Source organism: Loxodonta africana, chromosome 15, assembly GCF_030014295.1.
Source record: "Loxodonta africana isolate mLoxAfr1 chromosome 15, mLoxAfr1.hap2, whole genome shotgun sequence".
Classification (NCBI taxonomy): domain Eukaryota; kingdom Metazoa; phylum Chordata; class Mammalia; order Proboscidea; family Elephantidae; genus Loxodonta; species Loxodonta africana.
Window position 1 is genome coordinate 46,134,140 of NC_087356.1, and position 21,877 is coordinate 46,156,016.

The 21,877-nt window shown below is 39.6% G+C and overlaps 1 gene segment (V, D, J or C); it reads right to left on the reverse strand.

Moving 5' to 3' along the window:
- Positions 1-4,408: 4,408 nt before the first annotated feature.
- Positions 4,409-20,563, reverse strand: LOC104846591 (immunoglobulin kappa variable 1-39-like). The segment is given in 3 exon segments: positions 4,409-5,298; positions 20,017-20,296; positions 20,509-20,563. Coding segments are annotated over 3 exon segments (480 nt in total).
- Positions 20,564-21,877: the final 1,314 nt, after the last annotated feature.

Genomic DNA, 21,877 nt, shown 5'->3' on the forward strand with positions numbered 1-21,877 from the left:
CTTCACACATTACTCAAGTTTATCTTGTTGTTTTAACCTCCAGCTGGATAGCAGGAGCCAGAAAGTAGAAGCATTCTTATTTAAAAAAAAAAAAAAAATTGCTGGATATAACCCTTCTTCTTGAGTAAAAGCTGATCAGTATTTACACTTGGATTTGAGGAACAATCTGAGAGGCCAAAATAATATGCTACTGTCATGATTTATTTCCAGTATCAGTGCCCAGTTCTCTCAGAAGTTTAATGGAAGTGAGTACCCAGAGAAGGCTGAGTCTCAGTCAGCATTCTGGTACCTGAATATTCTTTGCCTTTTTTTCTCTCTCAATGCTTCTGCCAAAACCTCAGCAAATATAACTGGTCATCATTCCTCCAACTAAAAAGCTAAAGTTCTTCAACATTAACTAATGCAAATATACATCCAAAAATATTAATGACCTGCATAGGGCAGAAGAATGATAGAATTTAAGTTTAAATATGCAGGGTATCAGAGTGTACAAGCACACTCTTTCTCTGAAGAAACCCAAAGACAGGTCTTTAGAAGACAGACCATTCTCTTCCACCACTCCACCCCACTCCCCACCCTGCCACTTCTTAGCTTCCGATTTGGCTGTAGCTCTAAATAGAACATGATCTTGTGGTTGGGAATGTTATAATCTGAGATATACAGTTGTGTAGACACGTGAATGAGTTCCTATGGTAATAAAATCCAGCTTCATTGTCCTCAACACTGCTGATTGTAAAAGTAAAATTGACTCCAGACTGACTGCTCTTGAAGTTGGCTGGGACCCCATTGCTCAAATCGAGGCTAGGGGTAGGATTCAAGACTGTTAACTTGGTTCCTGCTGAAGCTAGCTTTACTAGTGTTACAGATTGAAATGTGAACCCCCAAAAACATGTGTTGGAAACCTAACCCCTACAAGTGTGGATGTAATCTTGTTTGGAAATATGGTTTTCTTAGTTATGTTAATGAGGCCATATCTATGCATGGTGTGTCCTAAACTTAATCACTTCTGAGCAAAAAAAAAGCAACATAGACACAGACACAAGTCAGTACATATGAGGGGAAGATAGATCCCATGTGAAGATCTCCAAGGAACCTAGGAATGCTGGGGCTATAGAAGCTAAAGGAGACGATAATCTTCCCCAGAGCTGACAGACAGCCCTCGTTTACAGACTAGCTGGTGCCCTGAATTCAGACTTCTAGCCTCCTGAGCTATGAGAAAATAAATGTCTGTTCTTTAAAGCCACCCACTTGTGGTATTTCTATTACAGCAGCTGTAGGAAACTAAGACAACTAGTTATTCCCATTACTAAGTAGGACAATCTGACAAGACTTGCAGGGCATGAAGACATTCTTACTTGGTAATTCAGACAAGGAGAAGAAGACTGAGTCAGTACCACATCCTGATGGAAATATCTACACTATCACTTGATGTCTCTATGCAAAACACTCTAATTTCTATGCCCCAGTCTCTGACCACAGCAAACACCTCCATTTTAATAGTTCCTCATTATGTCCCATCATCATTTTGTACACAGAAACTCAGGTTGTGTAGGCTTCAGAATTAGGAGGTGACTATCAGGAGCCCCATCCAAAAGCCAGAGAATTCTAATGAAAAATTACACTAGATATGCCAGGACAAGAATTATGTGGAAATTATTTTTGGTATTGAGCGTTATCTGAATTCAGACTTCCTCGGCTGAAGGCAGTTAATTCTGGTTCTAGAAAAACCCAGGATCTTCCTGGATTTTTGTCATTTTTAGCCTATAACTAAACTGTGTGAGTCAACTCCTAGGACACAGCATGAAGGATTTGCTGATCTCATTCACAATTCTGGAATCAGGAAGAAAATATGAATGGCATAATATGAGCCTTCAGTAAGCAATACAAGTCATGTTTATGTCAAGTTCAAGCTTCTATACTTTCTTGAAACAAGCTGTAAGTATAAATGTGTTCTGTGCCTTCCAAACACAGACTAGTATTTCCAGACACAGGCTAGACTCCAGAGACTCTACCTACTCTATACAGGTCCTCTCAGCCACACACCTTCAATCTGCATAGGATCAGATTCAGAATCACACTCTGCTTAGGGCAGGATGTAGGGGGAAAAAACCTGTCTGTAGAATAAGAACTGTTAAGAAGATTTCTTATACTAACTGCCTACCAACTGTATGTGTATAATCCTTAAAGCATCACACTCCATACTGAAAGAATGGTGGGTCTAAGGTGCTTTTATTTGGAAGTGGGGATTCTATAAAAAAGATGACACAACACGGTTTTTGTGGTACATATGCAGACTGTTTGCCCTTGTTAGGACCAAGCCTAAAGTCAACAGAATTTTTGTTGATCCATGTCCTCGCTTGGGGTTGTTGTAGTCATCTAGTGCTGTTACAACAGAAGTACCACAAGTGGATGGCTTTAACAAACAGAAGTTTATTTTCTCACAGCCTAGTAGGCTAGAAGTTCAAATTCAGGGCTTCAGCTCCAGGGCAAGATTTTCTCTCTCAGCTCTGGAGGCAGGTCCTTGTCATCAATCTTCCCCTGGACTAACAGCTTCTCCACACAGGAATTTTGGGTCCAAAGGACAGGCTCTACTCCTGACACTGCTTTCTTGGTGGTATGAGGTCCCTCGTCTCTCTGCCCAATTCTCTTTTTTATACCTCAATGGAGATTGGCTCAAGACACAACCAATCTTGCAGATTGAGTCCTGCCTCATTAACATAACTGTCACCTATCCCACCACATTAACATCATAGAGGTAGGATTTACAACACACAGCAAAATCCCATCGGATGACAAAATGGTGGACAATCACACAATACTCAGATTCATGGCCTAGCCAAACTGATACACATATATTGGGGGGACACAATTCAATCCATGACAGGGGTTTATGTAGAAATACTCTCAGAAGACTAGTGTTGCCTGTTAACTCCCAATAAAGAAAAGCCCTGGCCCTGATGGTTTCACTGGAGAATTCTATCAAACTTTCAGAGAAGAGTTAACACCACTACTACTAAAGGTATTTCAGAGCATAGAAAAGGATGGAATTCTCCCAAACTCATTCTATGATGCCAACATATCCTTGATACCAAAACCAGGGAAAGACACCACAAAAAAAGAAAATTACAGACCTACATTGTTGTTAGGTGCCGTCGAGTCAGTTCCGACTCATAGCGACCCTATGCACAACAGAACAAAACACTGCCTGGTTCTGGGCCATCCTCAAAATCGTTGTTATGCTTGAGCTCATCGTTGCAGCCACTGTGTCAATCCACCTTGTTGAGGGTCTTTCTCTTTTCCGCTGACCCTGTACTTTGCCAATCGTAATGTCCTTCTCCAGGGACTGATCCCTCCTGACAACATATTCAAAGTATGTAAGACCCAGTCTTGCCATCCTTGTTTCTAAGGAGCATTCTGGTTGTACTTCTTCTAAGACAAATTTGTTCGTTCTTTTGGCAGTCCATGGTATATTCAATATTCTTTGCCAACACCACAATTCAACTCTTCTTCGGTCTTCCTTATTCATTGTCCAGTTTTCACACGCATATAATGTGATTGAAAATACCATGGCTTGGGTCAGGCACACCTTAGTCTTCAAGGTGACATATTTGCTCTTCAACACTTTAAAGGGGTCCTTTGCAGAAGATTTACCCAATGCAATGTATCTTTTGATTTCTTGAATGCTGCTTCCACAGCTGTTGATTGTGGATCCAAGTAAAATGAAATCCTTGACAACTTCAATCTTTTCTCCGTTTATCATGATGTTGCTCACTGGTCCAGTTGCGAGAACTTTTGTTTTCTTTATGTTGAGGTGCAATCCATACTGAAGGCTGTGGCCTTTGATCTCCGTTAGTTAGTGCTTCAAGTCCTTTTCACTTTCAGCAAGCAAGGTTGTGTCAGCTGCATAATGCAGGTTGTTAATGAGTCTCCAATCCTGATGTCCAATTCTTCTTCATATAGTCCAGCTTCTTGGATTATTTGCTCAGCATATGGATAGAATAGGCATGGTGAAAGAATACAGCCCTGACACAAACCTTTCCTGACTTTAAGTCAATCAGTATCTCCCTGTTCTGACTGAACAACTGCCTCTCGATCTATATGAAGTTTCCTCATGAGCACAATTAAGTGTTCTGGAATTCCCATTCTTCGCAATGTTATCCATAATTTGTTATGATCCACAGAGTCGAATGCCTTCGCATAGTCAATAAAACACAGGTAAACATCCTTCTGGTATTCTCTGCTTTCAGCCAGGATCCATCTGACATCAGCAATGATATCTCTGGTTCCATGTCCTCTTCTGAAACCAGCCTGGATTTCTGGCAGTTCCCTGTAGATATACTGGTGCAGCCATTTGCCAAATTTTACTTGCATGTGATATTAATAATAAAAATAGTGTTCTATAATTTCCACATTCAGTTGGACCACCTTTCTTGGGAATAGGCATAAATATGGATCTCTTCCAGTCAGTTGGTCAGGAAGCTGTCTTCCATATTTCTTGGCATAGACAAGTGAGCACCTCCAGCGCTGCATCTGTTTGTTGAAACATCTCAATTGATATTCCATCAATTCCTGGAGCCTTGTTTTTTGCCAATGCCTTCAGAGCAGCTTGGACTTCTTCCTTCAGTACCACCAGTTCTTGATCATATGCCACCTCTTGAAATGGTTAAACATCAACTGATTCTTTTTGGTATAATGACTCTGTGTCTTCCTTTCATCTTCTTTTGATGCTTCCTGCATCATTTAATATTTTCCCCGTAGAATCCTTCACTATTGCAACTTGAGGCTTGGATTTTTTCTTCAGTTCTTTCAGCTTGAGAAACATTGAGCGTGTTCTTCCCTTTTGGTTTTCCATCTCCTGCTCTTTGCAGATGTTGTTATAATACTTTACTTTGTCTTCTCGCGATACCCTTTGAAGTCTTTTGTTCAGTTCTTTTATTTCATCAATTCTTCGCTTTGATTTAGCTGCTCGACATTTGAGAGCAAGTTTCAGAGTCTCCTCTGACATCCATCTTGTTCTTTTCTTTCTTTCCTGTCTTTTCAATGACCTCTTGCTTTCTTCGTGTATGATGTCCTTAATGTCATTCTACAACTTGTCTGGTCTTCTGTCACTAGTGTTCAATGTGTCAAATCTATTCTTCAGATGGTCTCTAAATTCAGATGGAGTTGTTTTTATACTCAAGGTCATATTTTGGCTCTCGTGGACTTGCTCTGATTTTCTTCAGTTTCAGCTTGAACTTGCATATGAGCATAGGAGCAATAAAATACTTAGGGATATATCCGACCAGAGATGTAAAAGACCTATACAAAGAAAACTATAAGACACTACTGCAAGAAACCAAAAGAGACCTACATAAGTGGAAAAACAAACCTTGCTCATGGATGGGAAGACTCAACATTGTAAAAATATCTATTCTACCCAAAGCAATCTATAGGTACAATGTAATCCTGATCCAAGTACAAGGGACATTTTTTAATGAGATGGAGAAACAAATCACCAACTTCATATGGAAGGCAAGAGGCCCCAGATAAGTAAACCGTTACTGAAAAAGAAGAGCGAAGTGGGAGGCCTCACACTACCTGATTTTAGAACGTATTCTATCGCCACAGTAGTCAAGATAGCCTGGAACTTGTACAACAAATATGTAGGTCAATGGAACAGAACTGAAAATCCAGACACAAATCCATTCACAGATAAGGAGCTGATATATGACAAAGGCCCACAGTCTGTTAAATGGGGAAAAGACAGTCTCCATAACAAATGGTCTGGCATAACTGGGTATCCATCTGCAAAAAAAAAAAAAAAATGAAACAAGACCCATACCTCACACCACACACAAAAACAAACTCAAAATGGATCAAAGACCTAAATATAAAACTATAAAGATCATGAAAGAAAAAATAGGGACAATGCTAGGAGCACTAATACATGGCATAAACAGTATACAAAACATTTTTTTTTAAAACAAATCTACATGATACTGCAAAAACTCAACAAAGAGATAATCAACCCAATTAAAAAATGGGCAAAGGATATGAACAAGCACTTTACCAAAGAAGACATTCAGGCTGCTAACAGATACATGAGGAAATGATCAGTATCATTATTATTAGAGAAATGCAAATCAAAACTACAGTGAGATTCCATCTCACTCCAACAAGGTTGGCATTAATCCAAAAAACACAAAATAATCAATGTTGGAGAGGTTGTGGAGAGATTGGAACACTTATACACTGCTCCTGGGAGTGTAAAATGGTATAACTACTTTGGAAATCAATTTGTCACTTCCTTAAAAAGCTAGAAGTAGAACTACCATAAAAAAAAAAAAAAAAAAAACTACCATACAACCCAGCAATTCCACTCCTCGGAATATACCCTAAAGAATATAAGAGCCTTCACACGAACAGATATGTCCACACCCATGTTCATTGGAACACTGTTCACAATAGCAAAAATGGAAGCAGCCAAGGTGCCCATCAACGGGTGAATGGATAAATAAATTACGGTATGTTCACACAATGGAATACTACCCATCGATAAAGAACAATGATGAATCTGTGAAACATTTCATATCATGGAGGAATCTGGAAGGCATTATGCTGAGTGAAATTAGTCAATTGCAATAGGACAAATATTGTATGAGACCACCATTGTAAGAACCCTAGATAAAGTTTAAACACAAAGGAAAATATTCTTTGATGGTTACGAGGGCAGGGAGGGAGGGAGAGTGATATTCACTAACTAGATGGTAGTAAAAAAATTCTTTAGGTGAAGGGAAGAGCAACACATAACACAGGAATAGTCAATACAAGTGGACTAAACCAAAAGCAAAGAAGTTTCCTGGATAAAACCAAATCCTTTGAAGGCCAGAGAAGCAGGGATGGGGGTCTGGAGACCATGGTTTCAGGGGACATCTAGCTCAGTTGGCATAACAAAATGTTTTAAGAAAATGTTCTGCATTCCACTTTGGTGAGAGGCATCTGGGGTCTTAAGTGCTAGCAAGTGGCCATCTAAGATGCATAAATTGGTTTCAACCCACCTGGAGCAAAGGAGGATGAAGAACACCAAAGACACAAGGTAAATATGAGTCCAAGAGCCCAAGAGATAGAGGCTCCATAAACCAGAGACTCCATCAGCCTGAGACCAGAAGAACTAGATGGTGCCCTGCTACCACCAATCACTGCCCTGACAGGGAACACAACTGAGAATCCCTAATAGCAGGAGAACAGTGGGAGGCAGATCTTTAAAAGACCAGGCTTAATGGTCTGACTGAGACTGGAGGGACCCTGACAGTCATGACCTTCAGACCCTTTGATAGCCCAAGATTGAAACCATTCCCGAAACCACCTCTACAGACAGGGATTGGCCTGTACTATAAGATAGACAATGATGCTGGTGAGGAGTGAACTTCATGGCTCAAGTAGAAAACGAGACTATGTGGGTAACTCCTGGCTGGTGGCGAGATGAGAAGGAAGAGGGGGACAGGAGCCGCTTGGATGGACACAGGGAATATAGGGTGGAGAGGAGGAATGTGCTGTCTCATAAAGGAGAGAGCAAGCTGGGAGTGCACAGTGGGGTGTGTATGGCTTTTTGTATGAGAGACTGGCTTGATTTGAAAACTTTCACCTAAAGCACAATAAATAATTTTTAAAACAAAGAATATGAAGGAAAATATGATCTTAGTAAATTAAAGAATAGAAAATCCCAGTAAAGAAGAATTTTAAAGAACAAATAGAAATTCTAAAACCAAAAATTACAATATATGAAATTAAAAAAAAAAATTCACTGAGTAGGGTTAAGAGAAAACATGAGAAGAGTCAGTGAACTTTAAGATTTATGAATAGAATTAATCCAATTTTAAGATTAATAAGGAAAAAAGGATTTAAAAAAAAGCCTCAGAAACCTTTGTGATAATATCAGAAGTTCTAACACATGTGTAATCAAGTTCCAGAAGGAGCAGAGAACCACACTGAGGCAGCAGAAATATGTGATAAAATAGTGGGTGGAAATTTCTCAAATTTGATTAAAAAAAGAATCTCAAATTACAGACCCAAGAAGCTTAGCAAGTACCAAGGAGGATAAATAGAAAGAAAACAACACCTACACACATCAAAGTCATAGTGTCAAAAAACAAATAATTTAAAGAGGAAATCTTAAAAACAACCAGAGAAAAAAGACATATTACCAACAAAGGAGCAGTGAACTGAATAAACACTTTTTTTTCTCAAAAACATGGATCCCAAAAGATAGTGGAATAACATCTTTAAAGTGCTGCAAGAAAATAACTGCCAACCCAGAATCCTATACCCATTGAAAATACTCTCCAGGAATAAAAGCAAAACGGAAACATATTCAGAGAAGAGAGAACTGAAACCTGAGTATGAGAAATGCTAAAAGAAATTCTTCGGACTGAAGGGAAAAGACATGTGATAGAAACTTAGGCCTTCAGAAACAAACAGCATCAGAAGTGTAAGAACGTGAGTAGATATTTTAAAATCTAATTTTTTTCCCTTTATTTTCTTTATAAAATATATAAATATATATATATAAAGAGACTCTCTTCTCCCCATTTAACTGACTTTGGGTCTTTGTCAAATATCAGCTGCCCATATGTGGATGAATTTGTGTCTGGATTCTCAATTCTGTCCCATTGCTCTATGTATCTGTTGTACCAGTTTGGACTACCGAGGCAGTGTAATAGATTCTAAAATCAGGTACAGTGAGGCTTTCTACTTTGTTCTTCTTTTTCAGTAATACTTTACTTACCCAGGGACTCTTTCGCTTCCATATGAAGATGGTGATTTGTTTCTCAATCTCATTAAAAAAGGTCGTTGGAATTTGGATGGAAATTGCATTGTATCTGTAGATAGCTGTTGTTGGAATAGACATTTTTACAATGTTAAACATTCCTATCCATGAGCAAGATATGTTTTTCCACTTATGTAGGTATCTTTTTGTTTCTTGCAGTAGTGTCTTGTAGTTCTCTTTGTATAGGTCTTTTATGTCTCTGGTAAGATTTACTCCTAAGTATTTTATTTTCTTGGGGGCTACTGTATATAGTATTGATTTGGTGATTTCCTCTTTGATGTTCCTTTTATTTGTATAGAGGAATCCAACTGATTTTTGTATGTTTATCTTGTGTCTTGATACTCCGCTGAACTCTTCTATTAGTTTCAGTAGTTTTCTTGAGGGTTCTTTAGGGTTTCCTGTGTATAAGATCATGTCATTTGCAAATAGAGATACTTTGACTTCTTCTTTACCAATTTGGATACCCTCTCTTTCTTTTTCTAGTCTAATTACTCTGGCTAGGACCTCCAGCACAATGTTGAATAAGAGTGGTGATAAAGGGCATCCTTTTCTGGGTCCTAATTTCAAGTGGGATACTTTCAGATTCCATTTAGAATGATGTTGGCTGTTGGCTTTGTATAAATGTCCTTTATTATGTTGAGAAATTTTCCTTCTGTTCCTTTTTTGCTGAGAGTTTTTATCATGAATGTGTGTTGAACTTGGTCAAATGCCTTCTCTGCATCAAATCATTAATTTTCACTCAGATATTTTTGAGCCATTTTTATCTGGTCTTAGTATTCGTTTTTCAATTACATTATTTATTCAAAACACTTTGAAGGAATTTTCTTCTGAAATCTGCATGAAATTTTCTCTTACTGTTTGTTTTATTTTCTTTATTTTTTGTCTCTCGCTCGTTTCCTTCCTTTCTTTATCTTATTTTGTGGTTTTTAGTGAAGCTCAACTAATTAATTGATTGCAATTGATAATAATAATTACTCATGATAATAATTACAATTTTTGAACAAAACCCTCATTCGTCATGGTTCTTCTATGGCTTTTTCTTTCTCATTTATTTATTTTAAGTAATTTGTTATTTTGTCTTTGTTGTTGTTGAAAATATACACAGCAGAGTATACACCAATTCAACAATTTCTACATGTAAAATTCAGTAGTGTTCATTACATTCTTCAAGTTGTCCAAACATTTTCACCCTCTTTTTCTGAATTATTCCACCCCCATTAATGTAATCTCACTGCCCCTAAGCTTCTTACCTAAACTTTCAAGTTGCTGTTGTCAGTGTGATCCCATATAGACAGTTCTTTACAAGATCACAATGCTCAAGGCAGATATTCTTCACTAATTAAGCTAAACTATTGTTTAAAGAAGTTTAAAGAAAACTTCAAGGGATATTTTTGGTGTAATATTTAAAGATTGTCTTAGGAAAATAGCTTCAGGGGTTTCATCCAGCCTCAATGGCTTCAGAAAATCTGATTCCTTGAAAATTTGAAATTCTGTTCTGCTTTCCCCTTTTTGGTGAAGTTCTTTTTTTTTTTTTTAAATAGAATCTTTGATGAAAACATTCACTAATGGTATCCTGGAGCCCTCCTATTCTGGTTTCATAGTAAAGGAGGCAGTTGTTCATGGAGGCAATTAGCCATGCGTTCCTATTCCTCCTCCTTTTCCTGAAGCTCCTTCTTCCTCTGTTGCTCCAGTCAAATAGAGACCAATTATTGTACCTTGGACAGCCAGTGGCAAGCTTTTAAGTCTCCAAAGCACTATGCAAGGAACTAGGAGACAGAGCAGAATCACTAAACACGACATTAGGTCAATTAACCAGGATGATCCATAAAACCATGACCCTAAATCACCGAACGAAGACACCAAATCCCTCAGAAACTGCTCTTTTTGTTGTTGTTGCTGTAAATCCCCATATCACATGACATTTGGAATTTTGACTTTTTTATAGGTTTCCAACTTACTGACATCAATTATATTAATCAGCTGTGCAAAATTTATGCTTAATCAATGTGAATTTTCCATCTTTGTAAACAGAAACCCAATGCTCCATAAGCAACAGCCCCCCACCCCACTTCCCTCTCCCTCCCATTCCTGGTAACCACTAGAAAATTTTGGTCTCTATACATTTGCCAGTTATTGTCTTTTTTTTTATGTAAGTGATGTCATACAATATTTGCCCTTTTGTGACTGACTTATTTCACTCAATGCCTTCAAGCTCTATGTTATAGCATATACCTGGTCTTCATTGACCTTTATTTAATTCTTCACACATTCATTCATTTGTAGCAACATAATAATAATAAGCTCATTGAACCTACTAAACAAGATGCAAGCTAAAACCATGATGATAAATATTTGTTTTGAGATTCTCCACAATCCCATACACCTAAAAGCCCACCAAAGTAATCACAATTCTGAATTTTATATTCTCTGTAAATTGATTTTCTTCTATCATTTTTTTATTCTATATGTATTTATAAAATAATATCTTCAGTTATTTGTTTTAAACTTTATAAAAAGGAAACCATACAAGTGAGGTCTAATTTATTAATCTTTTCCTTTGTACTTAGTGGTTTGGTTAAGAATCCAGGTCATGACATGTTCCTATGGCTTTTTCTAGAAGCTTTTAGGTCTATGATTCATTTACAGTTGATATCTATATGCTAAAAAGTAGAGATTAAGGTTCAATTTGTTTTAATATGGATATCTAATTAATCCAGCACAATTTATTTATTAAAAAAAAAAAACTACTACGTTTCTGTGGCACTTTTATTGCAAATAAGGTGACTACATATGTGTAAATCTGTTTATAGATCATATAACTCATGGCATTGGATTATTCATATACCAAAACCACACTACTTTAATTTGTCGTTAGGTGCTGTCAAGTAGTTTCAACTTAAATGATCTTATGTATAACAGACGAAACATTGCTGGGCCCTGTGCCATCCTCACAATAATAGATGTATTTGATCTCATTTTTGCAGCCACCTCATTTTGTCAATCCACGTCATTGAGGGCCTTTCTGTTCTTTGCTGACCCTCTACTTAACCAAGCATGAGGTCCTTCTTCAGGGAATGGTCCCCCCGGTAACATGTCCAAAGTACATGAGACACAGTCTTACCATCCTTGCTTCTAAGGAGCATTCTGGCTCTACTTCCAAGAGGTTTGTTTCTTCTGGCAGTCCATGGTATATGCAATATTCTTCGCCAACACTGTAATCCAAATGCATCAATTCTTCTGTCTTCCTTTTCCATTGTCCAGCTTCCACATGCTTGTGAGGTGATTGAAAAGATCAAGGCTTGGGTCAGGCACACCTTAGTCATTAAAGTGACATCTTTGCTTTATAAAACTCTAAAGAGATCTTTTGCAGCAGATTCACCCATGCGATGCCTGGTTTGAACTTTGTTGATCCACATAAAATGAAATCCTTGACAACCTCAATATTTTGTTCGTTTATCATGCTGTTCCTTGAAGGTCCAGTTGTGAAGATTTTTGTTTTCTTTAAGTTGAGGTATAATTCATATTTAAGGCTGTGGTCTTTGATCTTCATTAGTAAGTGATTGTTGTCCTCTTCACTTTCATCAAGCAAGGTTGTATCATCTGCACATCTCAGGTTAATGGGTCTTCCTCCAATCCTGATGCCATGTTCTTCTTCATAAATTGCAGCATATCAGATTATTTGCTCAGCATATAGATTAAATAAGTATGGTGGAAGAATACAACCCTGGCTTATAACTTTTCCGACTTCAAACCACTCAGTATCCCCTTGTTCCATTCAAACAACTGTCTCTTGATCTATGTACAGTTCCGCGTGTTCACAAAGACATTTAAGAATAGACATTTATTGTCTCACAGTTCTGGAGACTGGGAACCCAAATCTTTTTCCTTGCCGATTCCTTCTGAAGGCTCTGGTATAGGAACCATTCCATGGCTCTCTCCTAGCTTCTGTTCACTTCCAGCAATCCTTGGCATTCCTAAGCTCATAGATATATTTTCATGTGGTGTCTTCCTCCTGTGTGTGACTATCTCTGTGTCTATTTCCCTTTTCGTGACACAACTTAGAAGGGATTAGGACCCACCCTACTCTGGCATGATCTTGTTAACCGATAACAACAACAAAAAACCTATTTCCAAACAAGGTGCTGCTTTGGGTTTTCAATATTTCTTTGCAGGGGACACAGTTCCATCCATGTTGTTGTTGTTGCTGCATTAGTTGCCTTGGAGTAGATTCCCACTCATGGCGATACCATGTGTTCTATCTCTAACAATAATCCCAGGCCTGGAGTTCAAGGTTCATATTCCCAGTCCAGGTCTGTGCAATGAGAAAACAGGAAGGAGCAGAGGATGTTGGGGCTTCAGGGATTCAAAATGTCTCTGGATGATCTCTTCATTGTAAGGGCTTTCTGCAGTCTTCTCCTACCCCCAGCACTGCTCCTTTTTGGTCTTTAGCAGGGGAGGGGATTGGTGTGGGATGAGAGCAATGCTATGGCTGGGAAATCCAGACTCCTAGGGTTTGCTTCTCAGCCAGGTGTTTCAAATTCATATGGAAGTCAGCATCATTCCACTGGAAGGCAGGTGATCAGGAAGGCCCCTGTGGCAGGAGGTGGGCAAATACTGGTCTAGTGAACGGGTATGGCCCTGGTCTCCATGATCTGGAAGGAGAGATGAGCTTCCTCCACAGCCGGGTGGTCCTGTGGTCCATCCTTACTCCAGGGAGACCCTGAGCTTTGTTGACTTCACACACTCTTGTTTCCTTGGATCTGCTGCAGTGGGGCACTTCCTCTAACATCTGGAGCTCTCCGTTCTGTTATTCCAGGCTGGCTCTCTCCTTGGGATGCAGGGCCCTGACCTGATGGTGAGGTTCCCCCTCAATCCTGGTGACTTCCTATTTCACCAGGCTGGGTAGAGTTGCTGGACACACATCCCTTTCTGCTTCTTTGACTCATAGCTCTTCCTGCTCTTCCCAACTGGTAGAGTTCCAGGAAGCAATCAGGGAGCCCTGAAAGAGTTTAAGAAATTTGCAGAAGATCAAATGGAGAAAAACCTTGTCCCCAAGTAAAAGCGTGCCAACGCAGGATTGCCTAGTTCTCTCCTGGCCCACCTTATAGTGGAACAGTCAGCAGAGCAAAGTTTGATGAGAACATGGCATTTTATGAAGACTTTACGATATTTTAAGGGAGTTTCTGGGTGCTGGAAATGGTTAATGCATTCAGCTACTAAATGAAAGTTTGGAGGTTTGAGTCTACCCAGAGGTGCCTCAAAAGAAATGCCTGGTAATCTACTTCTAAATAACCAGCCATTGTAATCACCATGTAGCACAGCTATATACTGCTATGTGTGTGAAAGCTGGATTGTGAATAAGTAAGACCCAAGAAGAATTTGAGGCCTTTGAATTGTGGTGTTAGTGAAGAATATTGGATATACCATGGACTGCCAAAAGAAAGAAAAAATCTGTCTTAGAAGAAGTAAAACCAGAATGCTCCTTAGAAGCCAGGATGGGGACATTATGTTTCACATACTGGAAAAGGAGATCATGCCTGGTAAAGCAGAGAATCAGTGAGAAAGAGGAAGACCCTCAACAAGATGTATTGACATACTGGCTGTCACAATAGACTGAAGCATAACAATGATTGTGATGATGGTGCAGGAGAGGGCAGTGTTTCGTTCTGTTCTACACAGAATCACTATGAATTGGAACAGACTTGACGGCACCTAAAAATAACAGCTAAAAAGAGAACTGAATTCCTAATATGATACATGCTACAACATGGATGAACCTTGTAAGCATTATGGTAAGTGAAATAAGTCAGACAGAAAAGGACAAATATTTTATCATCCCACTTACATGAAATGTCCAAAATAGGCAAATGCATAGAGATGAAAGTTAATTAGTGGTTAGCAGAGGCTGGGGGAGGAGGGAAGAAGAGGAATTATTGGCAAAGAGGTACTGAGTTTCTGTTTGAGGAGATAAAAAATTTTGGAAATAGATTATGGTGATGGTTGCACAACATAGTGGATGTGGTCAATGCTGAATTGTACATATAAAATCATTTAAAATGAAAAACTTTTAGTTCAGCACAATAAAATTAAAAAATATACATATAAAGTCATGAAGAGATTTGGCTCTATGGAAACTTCCAATATGTAGTGGAAATTGTTATAAGCAAGGTTGAAAATCAAATGACAAGATTTCCTGGTTCTGTAGTATAATGGTGTCTCCCTAAATCAAAATCTTCCACATCTCTTCCAGGAAACATATAGAGTAGTACCAGGAACCCATGAAACACCCGAAACCTGGGAAGTGCTTCTTGCCCACATGACCTACAAATGGGTAATCCATCATTCAGACCTGCGGGGCCAGTGCACATCCCGTGCCTGGGTGGGAGTCTGGGCTGTCGTGCAGAGAGAGGAAAGGATGATGCAGTCTCAGGGATGACAGGACATAGACAGTTCCAGCTGCGCCCTCCCCCTGTGGACCCAAGAGAGCATCCCACCTTCAGTGAGAAATACTGGAAACTCTCATGTAGATTAGGGCACTGAGTACTGGGGAGTTGGAAAAACACAGTTTGGAAGGTGCTGGATCAGAAGCAGCAGTCTTTCAAAGGCACCTCTTCTGCAGGAGGAGAGGGACTTTGAAAGAAGAGGTGTCCCTTGGAGGACTGGGGGTGAAGAAAGAGAAGAAAGTGGATGAGGTTATAGATCTTACCAAAAATCAGAGGATAGTTCTATTTCAGTCTATCTTATTGGCTCTTTAGCTATACCTCTTTGTATTATTTTTAAGTAATTCATCTAGGGATTGTATGCTGAGCAAATAATCCAAGAAGCTGGACTATATGAACAACGGGGCATCAGGATTGGAGGAAGATTCACTAACAACCTGCATTATGCAGATGACACTACCTTGCTTGCTGAAGGCAAAGAAGACTTAAAGCATTTACTGATGAAGATCAAAGATCACAGCCTTCAGTATTGATTGCACCTCAACATAAAGAAAACAAGAATCTGCACAACTGGACCAATAAGAACGGAGAAAAAAAATGAGGTTGTTAAAGATTTCATTTTACTTGGGTGCACAAACAACACCCATGGAAGCAGCAGTCAAGAAATCAAAAGATACATTGCATTGGGCAAACTGGCTGCAGAAGATCTCTTTAAAGTGTTAAGAAGTAAAGATGTCAGCCTGAGGACTAAGGTGCACCTGACTAAGCCATGGGGTGATTGAAAATACCATAAGCATGGAAAAGCTGGACAATGAATAAGGAAGACCAAAGAAGAATTGACGCCTTTGAATTGTGGCGTTGGCAAAGAATACTGAATATACCCAACCCCCCAACCCAGTGCTGTGGAGTCGATTCGGACTCATTGTGACCCTATAGGACAGAGTAGAACTGCCCCACAGAGTTCCAAGGAACACCTGAAGGATTCGAACTGCCGGTGCTGTGGCGCTTAACCACTACACCACCAGGGTTTCCACGGAATATACCATGGACTGCCAAAAGAATGAACAAATCTGTCTCGGAAGAAGTACAACCAGAATGCTCCTTGGCAGCAAGGATGGTTGACTGCATCTAACATACTTTGAACATGTGGTCAGGAGGGATCAGTTCCTGGAGAAGGACATCAAGCTCGGTAAAGTAGAGGGTCAGCGAAAATGGATTGACACAGTGGCTGCAACAATGGGCTCAAGCATAACAATAATTGTGAGGATGGCACAGGACCAGGCAGTGTTTTGTTCTGTTGTGCTTAGTGTCACTATGAGTCAGAACCGACTAGATGGCACCTAAACAACAACAACAACATCTAGGGATTATGATATACATATTTAGCTTTTCACAGTCTACTTAAAATTAGTATTGTGCCACTACACATAAAATATAGAAGTCTTGCAATTCTGTAAGTTCATTTTCTACTCCTGATCCTTTAAGTTGTAGTTGCTTTACATATCATATCTCTATAGATTAAAAATACCACAGTGCAATGTTATAATATGCCCCGTTCTTCTTCATATAGTCCAACTTCTCGGATTATTTGCTCAGCATACAGATTGAATAGGTATGGTGAAAGAATACAACCCTGAGGCACACCTTTCCTGAATTTAAATCAATCAGCATCCCCTTGTTCTGTCCAAACAACTGCCTCTTGATCTATGTAAAGGTTCCTCATGAGCACAATTAAGTGTTCTGGAATTCCCATTCTTCTCAATGTTATCCATAATTTGTTATGATCCACACAGTCGAATGCCTTTGCATAGTCAATAAAGCACAGGTAAACATCCTTCTGGTATTCTCTGCTTTCAGCCAGGATCCATCTGACATCAGCAATGATATCCTTGGTTCCACGTCCTCTTCTGAAACCAGCCTGGATTTCTGGCAGTTCCCTGTCGATATATTGCTGCAGCCGTTTTTGAATGATCTTCAACAAAATTTTGCTTGCATGTGATATTAGTGATATTGTTCTATAATTTCCACATTCAGTTGGATCACCTTTCTTGGGAATAAGCATAAATATGGATCTCTTCCAGTCAGTTGGCCAGGAAGCTGTCTTCCATATTTCTTGGCATAGACAAGTGAGCACCTCCAGCACTGCATCTGTTTGTTGAAACATCTCAACTGATATTCCATCAATTCCCGGGGCCTTGTTTTTTGCCAATGCCTTCAGAGCAGCTTGGACTTCTTCCTTCAGTACCATCAGTTCCTGATCATATGCTACCTCTTGAAATGGTTGAACATCGACTAATTCTTTTTGGTATAATGACTCTGTATTCCTTCCATCTTCTTTTAATGCTTCCTATGTCATTTAAATAAATTTTGGTATATTCACACAATGGAATATTGCACATCAATAAAGAACAATGATGAATCTGTGAAACATTTCATAACATGGAGGAATCTGGAAGGCATTATGCTGAGAGAAGTTAGTCAATTGCAAAAGGACAAATTTTGTATGAGATCGCTATTATAAGAACTCGAAAAATAGTTTAAACAGAGAAGAAAATATTCTTTGATGATTACAAGAGTGGGGAGGGAGGAAGGGAGGGGGTATTCACTAATTAGATAGTAGATTAGAACTATCTTAGGTGAAGGGAAAGACAACGCACAGTACAGGAGAGGTCAGGACAACTGGACTAAACCAAAAACAAGGAAGTTTCCTGAATAAACTGAATCGTTCAAAAGCCAGTGTAGCAGGGGCGGGGGTTTAGGGACCATGGTTTCAGGGGACATCTAAATCAATTGGCATAATAAAATCTATTAAGAAAACATTCTGCATCCCACTTTGGAGAGTGACGTCCGGGGTCTTAAATGCTAGCAAGTGGCCATCTAAGATGCATCAGTTGGTCTCAACCCACCTGGATCAAAGGAGAATGAAGAATACCAAAGACACAAGGTAATTATGAGCCCAAGAGACAGAAAGGGCCACATAAGCCAGAGACCACATCGGCCTGAGACCAGGAGAACTAGATGGTGCCTGGCTACAACCAATGACTGCTCTGACAGGGAACACAACAGAGAACCCCTGAGGCAGCAGGAGAGCAGTGGAATGCAGACCCCAAATTCTCATAAAGAGACTAGGCTTAATGGTCCAACTGACCTTCTGTTAGCCCAAGAGAGGCAGCATTCCCAAAGCCAACTCTTCAGATGGGGATTGGATTGGACTATGGGATAGAAAATGATACTGGTGAAGAGTGAGCTTCTTGGATCAAGTAGACACATGAGACTATGTTGGCAGCTCCTGGCTGGAGGTGAGATGAGAGGGCAGAAATGGTCAGAATCTGACTGAATGGACACGAAAATAGACAGTGGAGGGAAGGAGTGTGTTGTCTTATTAGGGGGAGAGTAACTAGGATTATATAGGAAGGTGTATGTAAATTTTTGTATGAGAGACTGACTTGATTTATAAACTTTCACTTGAAGCACACACACAAAAAAAAACCAGAAGTATCTATGTGTATGTGTAAGTACAAATACGTTGGTGCAGGCACAGATATTCACTGACAACACAACAGATATTCCATAGACATAATCAAACACCTTCCAAGATCAGTTTTCTGGGTTTGTAAGCTTAGGACCGTAGTCTCATGGGACAACTCAGTTAGTTGACATAACATAGTTCACCAAAATCATGATCTGCATCCCAGTGAAGCAAATAGCATCTGGGGACTTAAAGCTTGTGAACAACCATCTAAGACACAACTACAGATCTCTACTCACCAGAAGCAAAACAGTGAGAAGGCATCTGATAGCTCAGAGAAAAAACAAGTCTACACAAGCCAAAACCTCATCTACCTTGAGACCAGAAAATGTAGATAGTGCTCTGCTACCACCACTGACTGTTCTGACTCAGGTCAAAACTGATGGTCTGGGATAGAACGGAGAAAAAAGTGGAGCAGAACTCAATTCTTACTTTAAAAAAAAAAAAAAAAAAGGCCAGACAGTCTGGAACAGTAGAAAACAGAGAACTTCCCAATATTATTGCTCTGTGACACTCTTTAAACCTAGAACTGAACCTATCTCCAGAGATCATTTTTAGTCTAACAGCAGAGTGGCACATAAAATAAAGGATATTACCTGTAAGACTGGTGGTCTACTTAAAAACCATCGGTATGAGAACAAAAGGTCAATAATTACTCAAAAGCAAATTTGTGAAGATAAAGTGGCAGGGAAACTAGAGTACTGGAAATGGAACAAACAAAACACAATTAAAGAGAACATTGACACATTGTGATAAATGTAATGTCGCTATTTGTGCAGAAATTGTCAACAGGAGCCTAAGTTGCTGTGTAAAGTTTCATCCAAAACTTATTATTTAAAAAATAAAAAGATAGAAGTATTTGGCTTACGTCAAAACAGTCTTATGACGGAGTCACTGGAGTGGAACTCCATGATAAATTGGGGATTACTGTAAATATTACTCCTTTTATTCAAATAATAATTTGCTTTTTTTATATTTCTTCTAATTATTTATATCTTTGTGATTGGATTTCTAAGTATTCATATTTATGCTACCAATTTTAATAAAATCTAACAATATGTGTAGATGTGCAAATAGTGTATGAGTCACCCAGATCCTTTCTAACAACACCTTCCATGTTTTCTTTAGAGTGGCTGCATCTGAGAAATGCTCACACAGATGGAGGCACAAGGCTCACACATCTGCTCCCTGGGGGAGTTTATTCCCCACTTTGTAATACCATGGGAGGGCTATTATCATACTGTTGACAGTAATAAATTCCACTATCCTCTGCCTCCAGGCTGCTGATGGTGAGAGTGAAGTCTGTCTCAGACCCACTGCCTTTGAACCTCGATGGGACTCCAGATTGCAAAGTGGATGCACCATAGGTCAAGAGTTTAGGGCTTTTCCCTGGTTTCTGCTGATACCAGGCTAACCAAGTGCTAATGCTCTGACTCGCCTTGCAAGTAATGGTGACTGTCTCTCCTAGAGATGCAGACAGGGAGGGTGGAGAGTGGGTCATCTGGATGTCACACCTGGCATCTGAGAACGGAAACAGGAAAACAAACATCCCCACTATTAATCATGTTATAAGAGTAACATCCCTGGAGATCCAGGCAGCACTGACTTCATTGGGCTGAGACAATGTTCACATGTCCCGACTCCACAAAGACACTCAGGTGATCCAGCTGCAACAGATGAAGAGGAGGCAGTGTCACCATCAGGAGTAAACTCCTTGTGTTCTCCTTCCTTACCTGGGAGCCAGAGCAGCAAGAGGCCAAGGAGCTGAACAGGGGCCCTCATGTCCATGATGACCAGGACTGATTCCCGCAAAGGCTGTGACAGGCTTTTAATAAGTCTTCAGACCAGCAGGATTGTGCTCTGGGGGACATGCAAATCAGCAGGAGAGGTCAGGGCTGGTGTTCAGCTGCAGCGCAGCCTCATCTCAATAACCCAGCAGAGAGCCAGTTCCTCCCAGGTGCCCCAGCTCAGACCAGGTCAGCAGAAATTGTCTTGCAGAGAATGTGTTTCTCCCTGGAGGTCACAGGACAGAATGAGTCTCCTGTCCACAGAGTAGAGGGTCCTTTGCTCTCTTTAAGGTTCATGACATGCTCTTCGTACTTCTCTCCATCAAAGACTGGGTCTATTGGGTATGACATAACCCCCAAAACTGCAAGAAATTTACCAGCTCCCTGCATTTGATAGTTGTGCACATTATTGTTTCAAGAGCAGCTTCCCCCTAGCTTTGATTTCCTGATGCTCTTGATGCATTCAGTTACCAGCACAACCTGACAGAGATGCAGTGAGGTTTAAAAGTGATTTTTTAAAAAAGTCCAGGGCACCATGATTTATAAGGATGGGTGAGACACTGGGCATCTGCCATTGCTGGAGTTAAGCAATGTGTCCTCCACCATTTCTAAATGCCCTACTCACCATTTTCCTTTAGGTCAGTCAAGGTGAGGGATTTTTCCTTCCATATCTGAGAATATCAGCTACCTTCCTAGCTTGTGCCCAGGCTAGATGTTCTTTGAACACCTCAGATGATGGCTTGTGCCTCCTGTGCCACCTTAACAAGATATATTCCCCTAGGAAGCTGAGATCCTTCCTTGACCACGCGCTCATTTATATCCTTGGATCTACGGCGGTGTCCTATTTGGAAAATGAAGATCGTATAGCTTACCATGAGGCCTTGATCAGGGAATGTATGAGGATACATACAGCTAATTAAACACATAATCGATTGCTGCTAATTTTGCCACTATTGTTTTTATTAAAATGTGTGTGCGCGTGTTCAGATCCTTCTGTCTTCTGAACTCATTCCTGAACAAGATCAAGTTTTGCCTCAGACTTGTGACTAAGATTAAACAATTAAATTTATTGCTCAAATTAAGTAGATTTACTAATTTAAAATAAAAAAAAACATTTTGACAATTTTATGAAATACTGAACATTCTCCCCAAAATTACTGATATATACATTATTTGGTCCATAATTTAAATGATTCTCCATGTAAGTAAGAGATCTATTTTAAACAATGATTCTTGTATGTTTCTTGGACTTATAACCTTGGAGAGTAAAAAATAAAATGATGATGTTTCCAATCCCTCAATGAAATAAACTGGT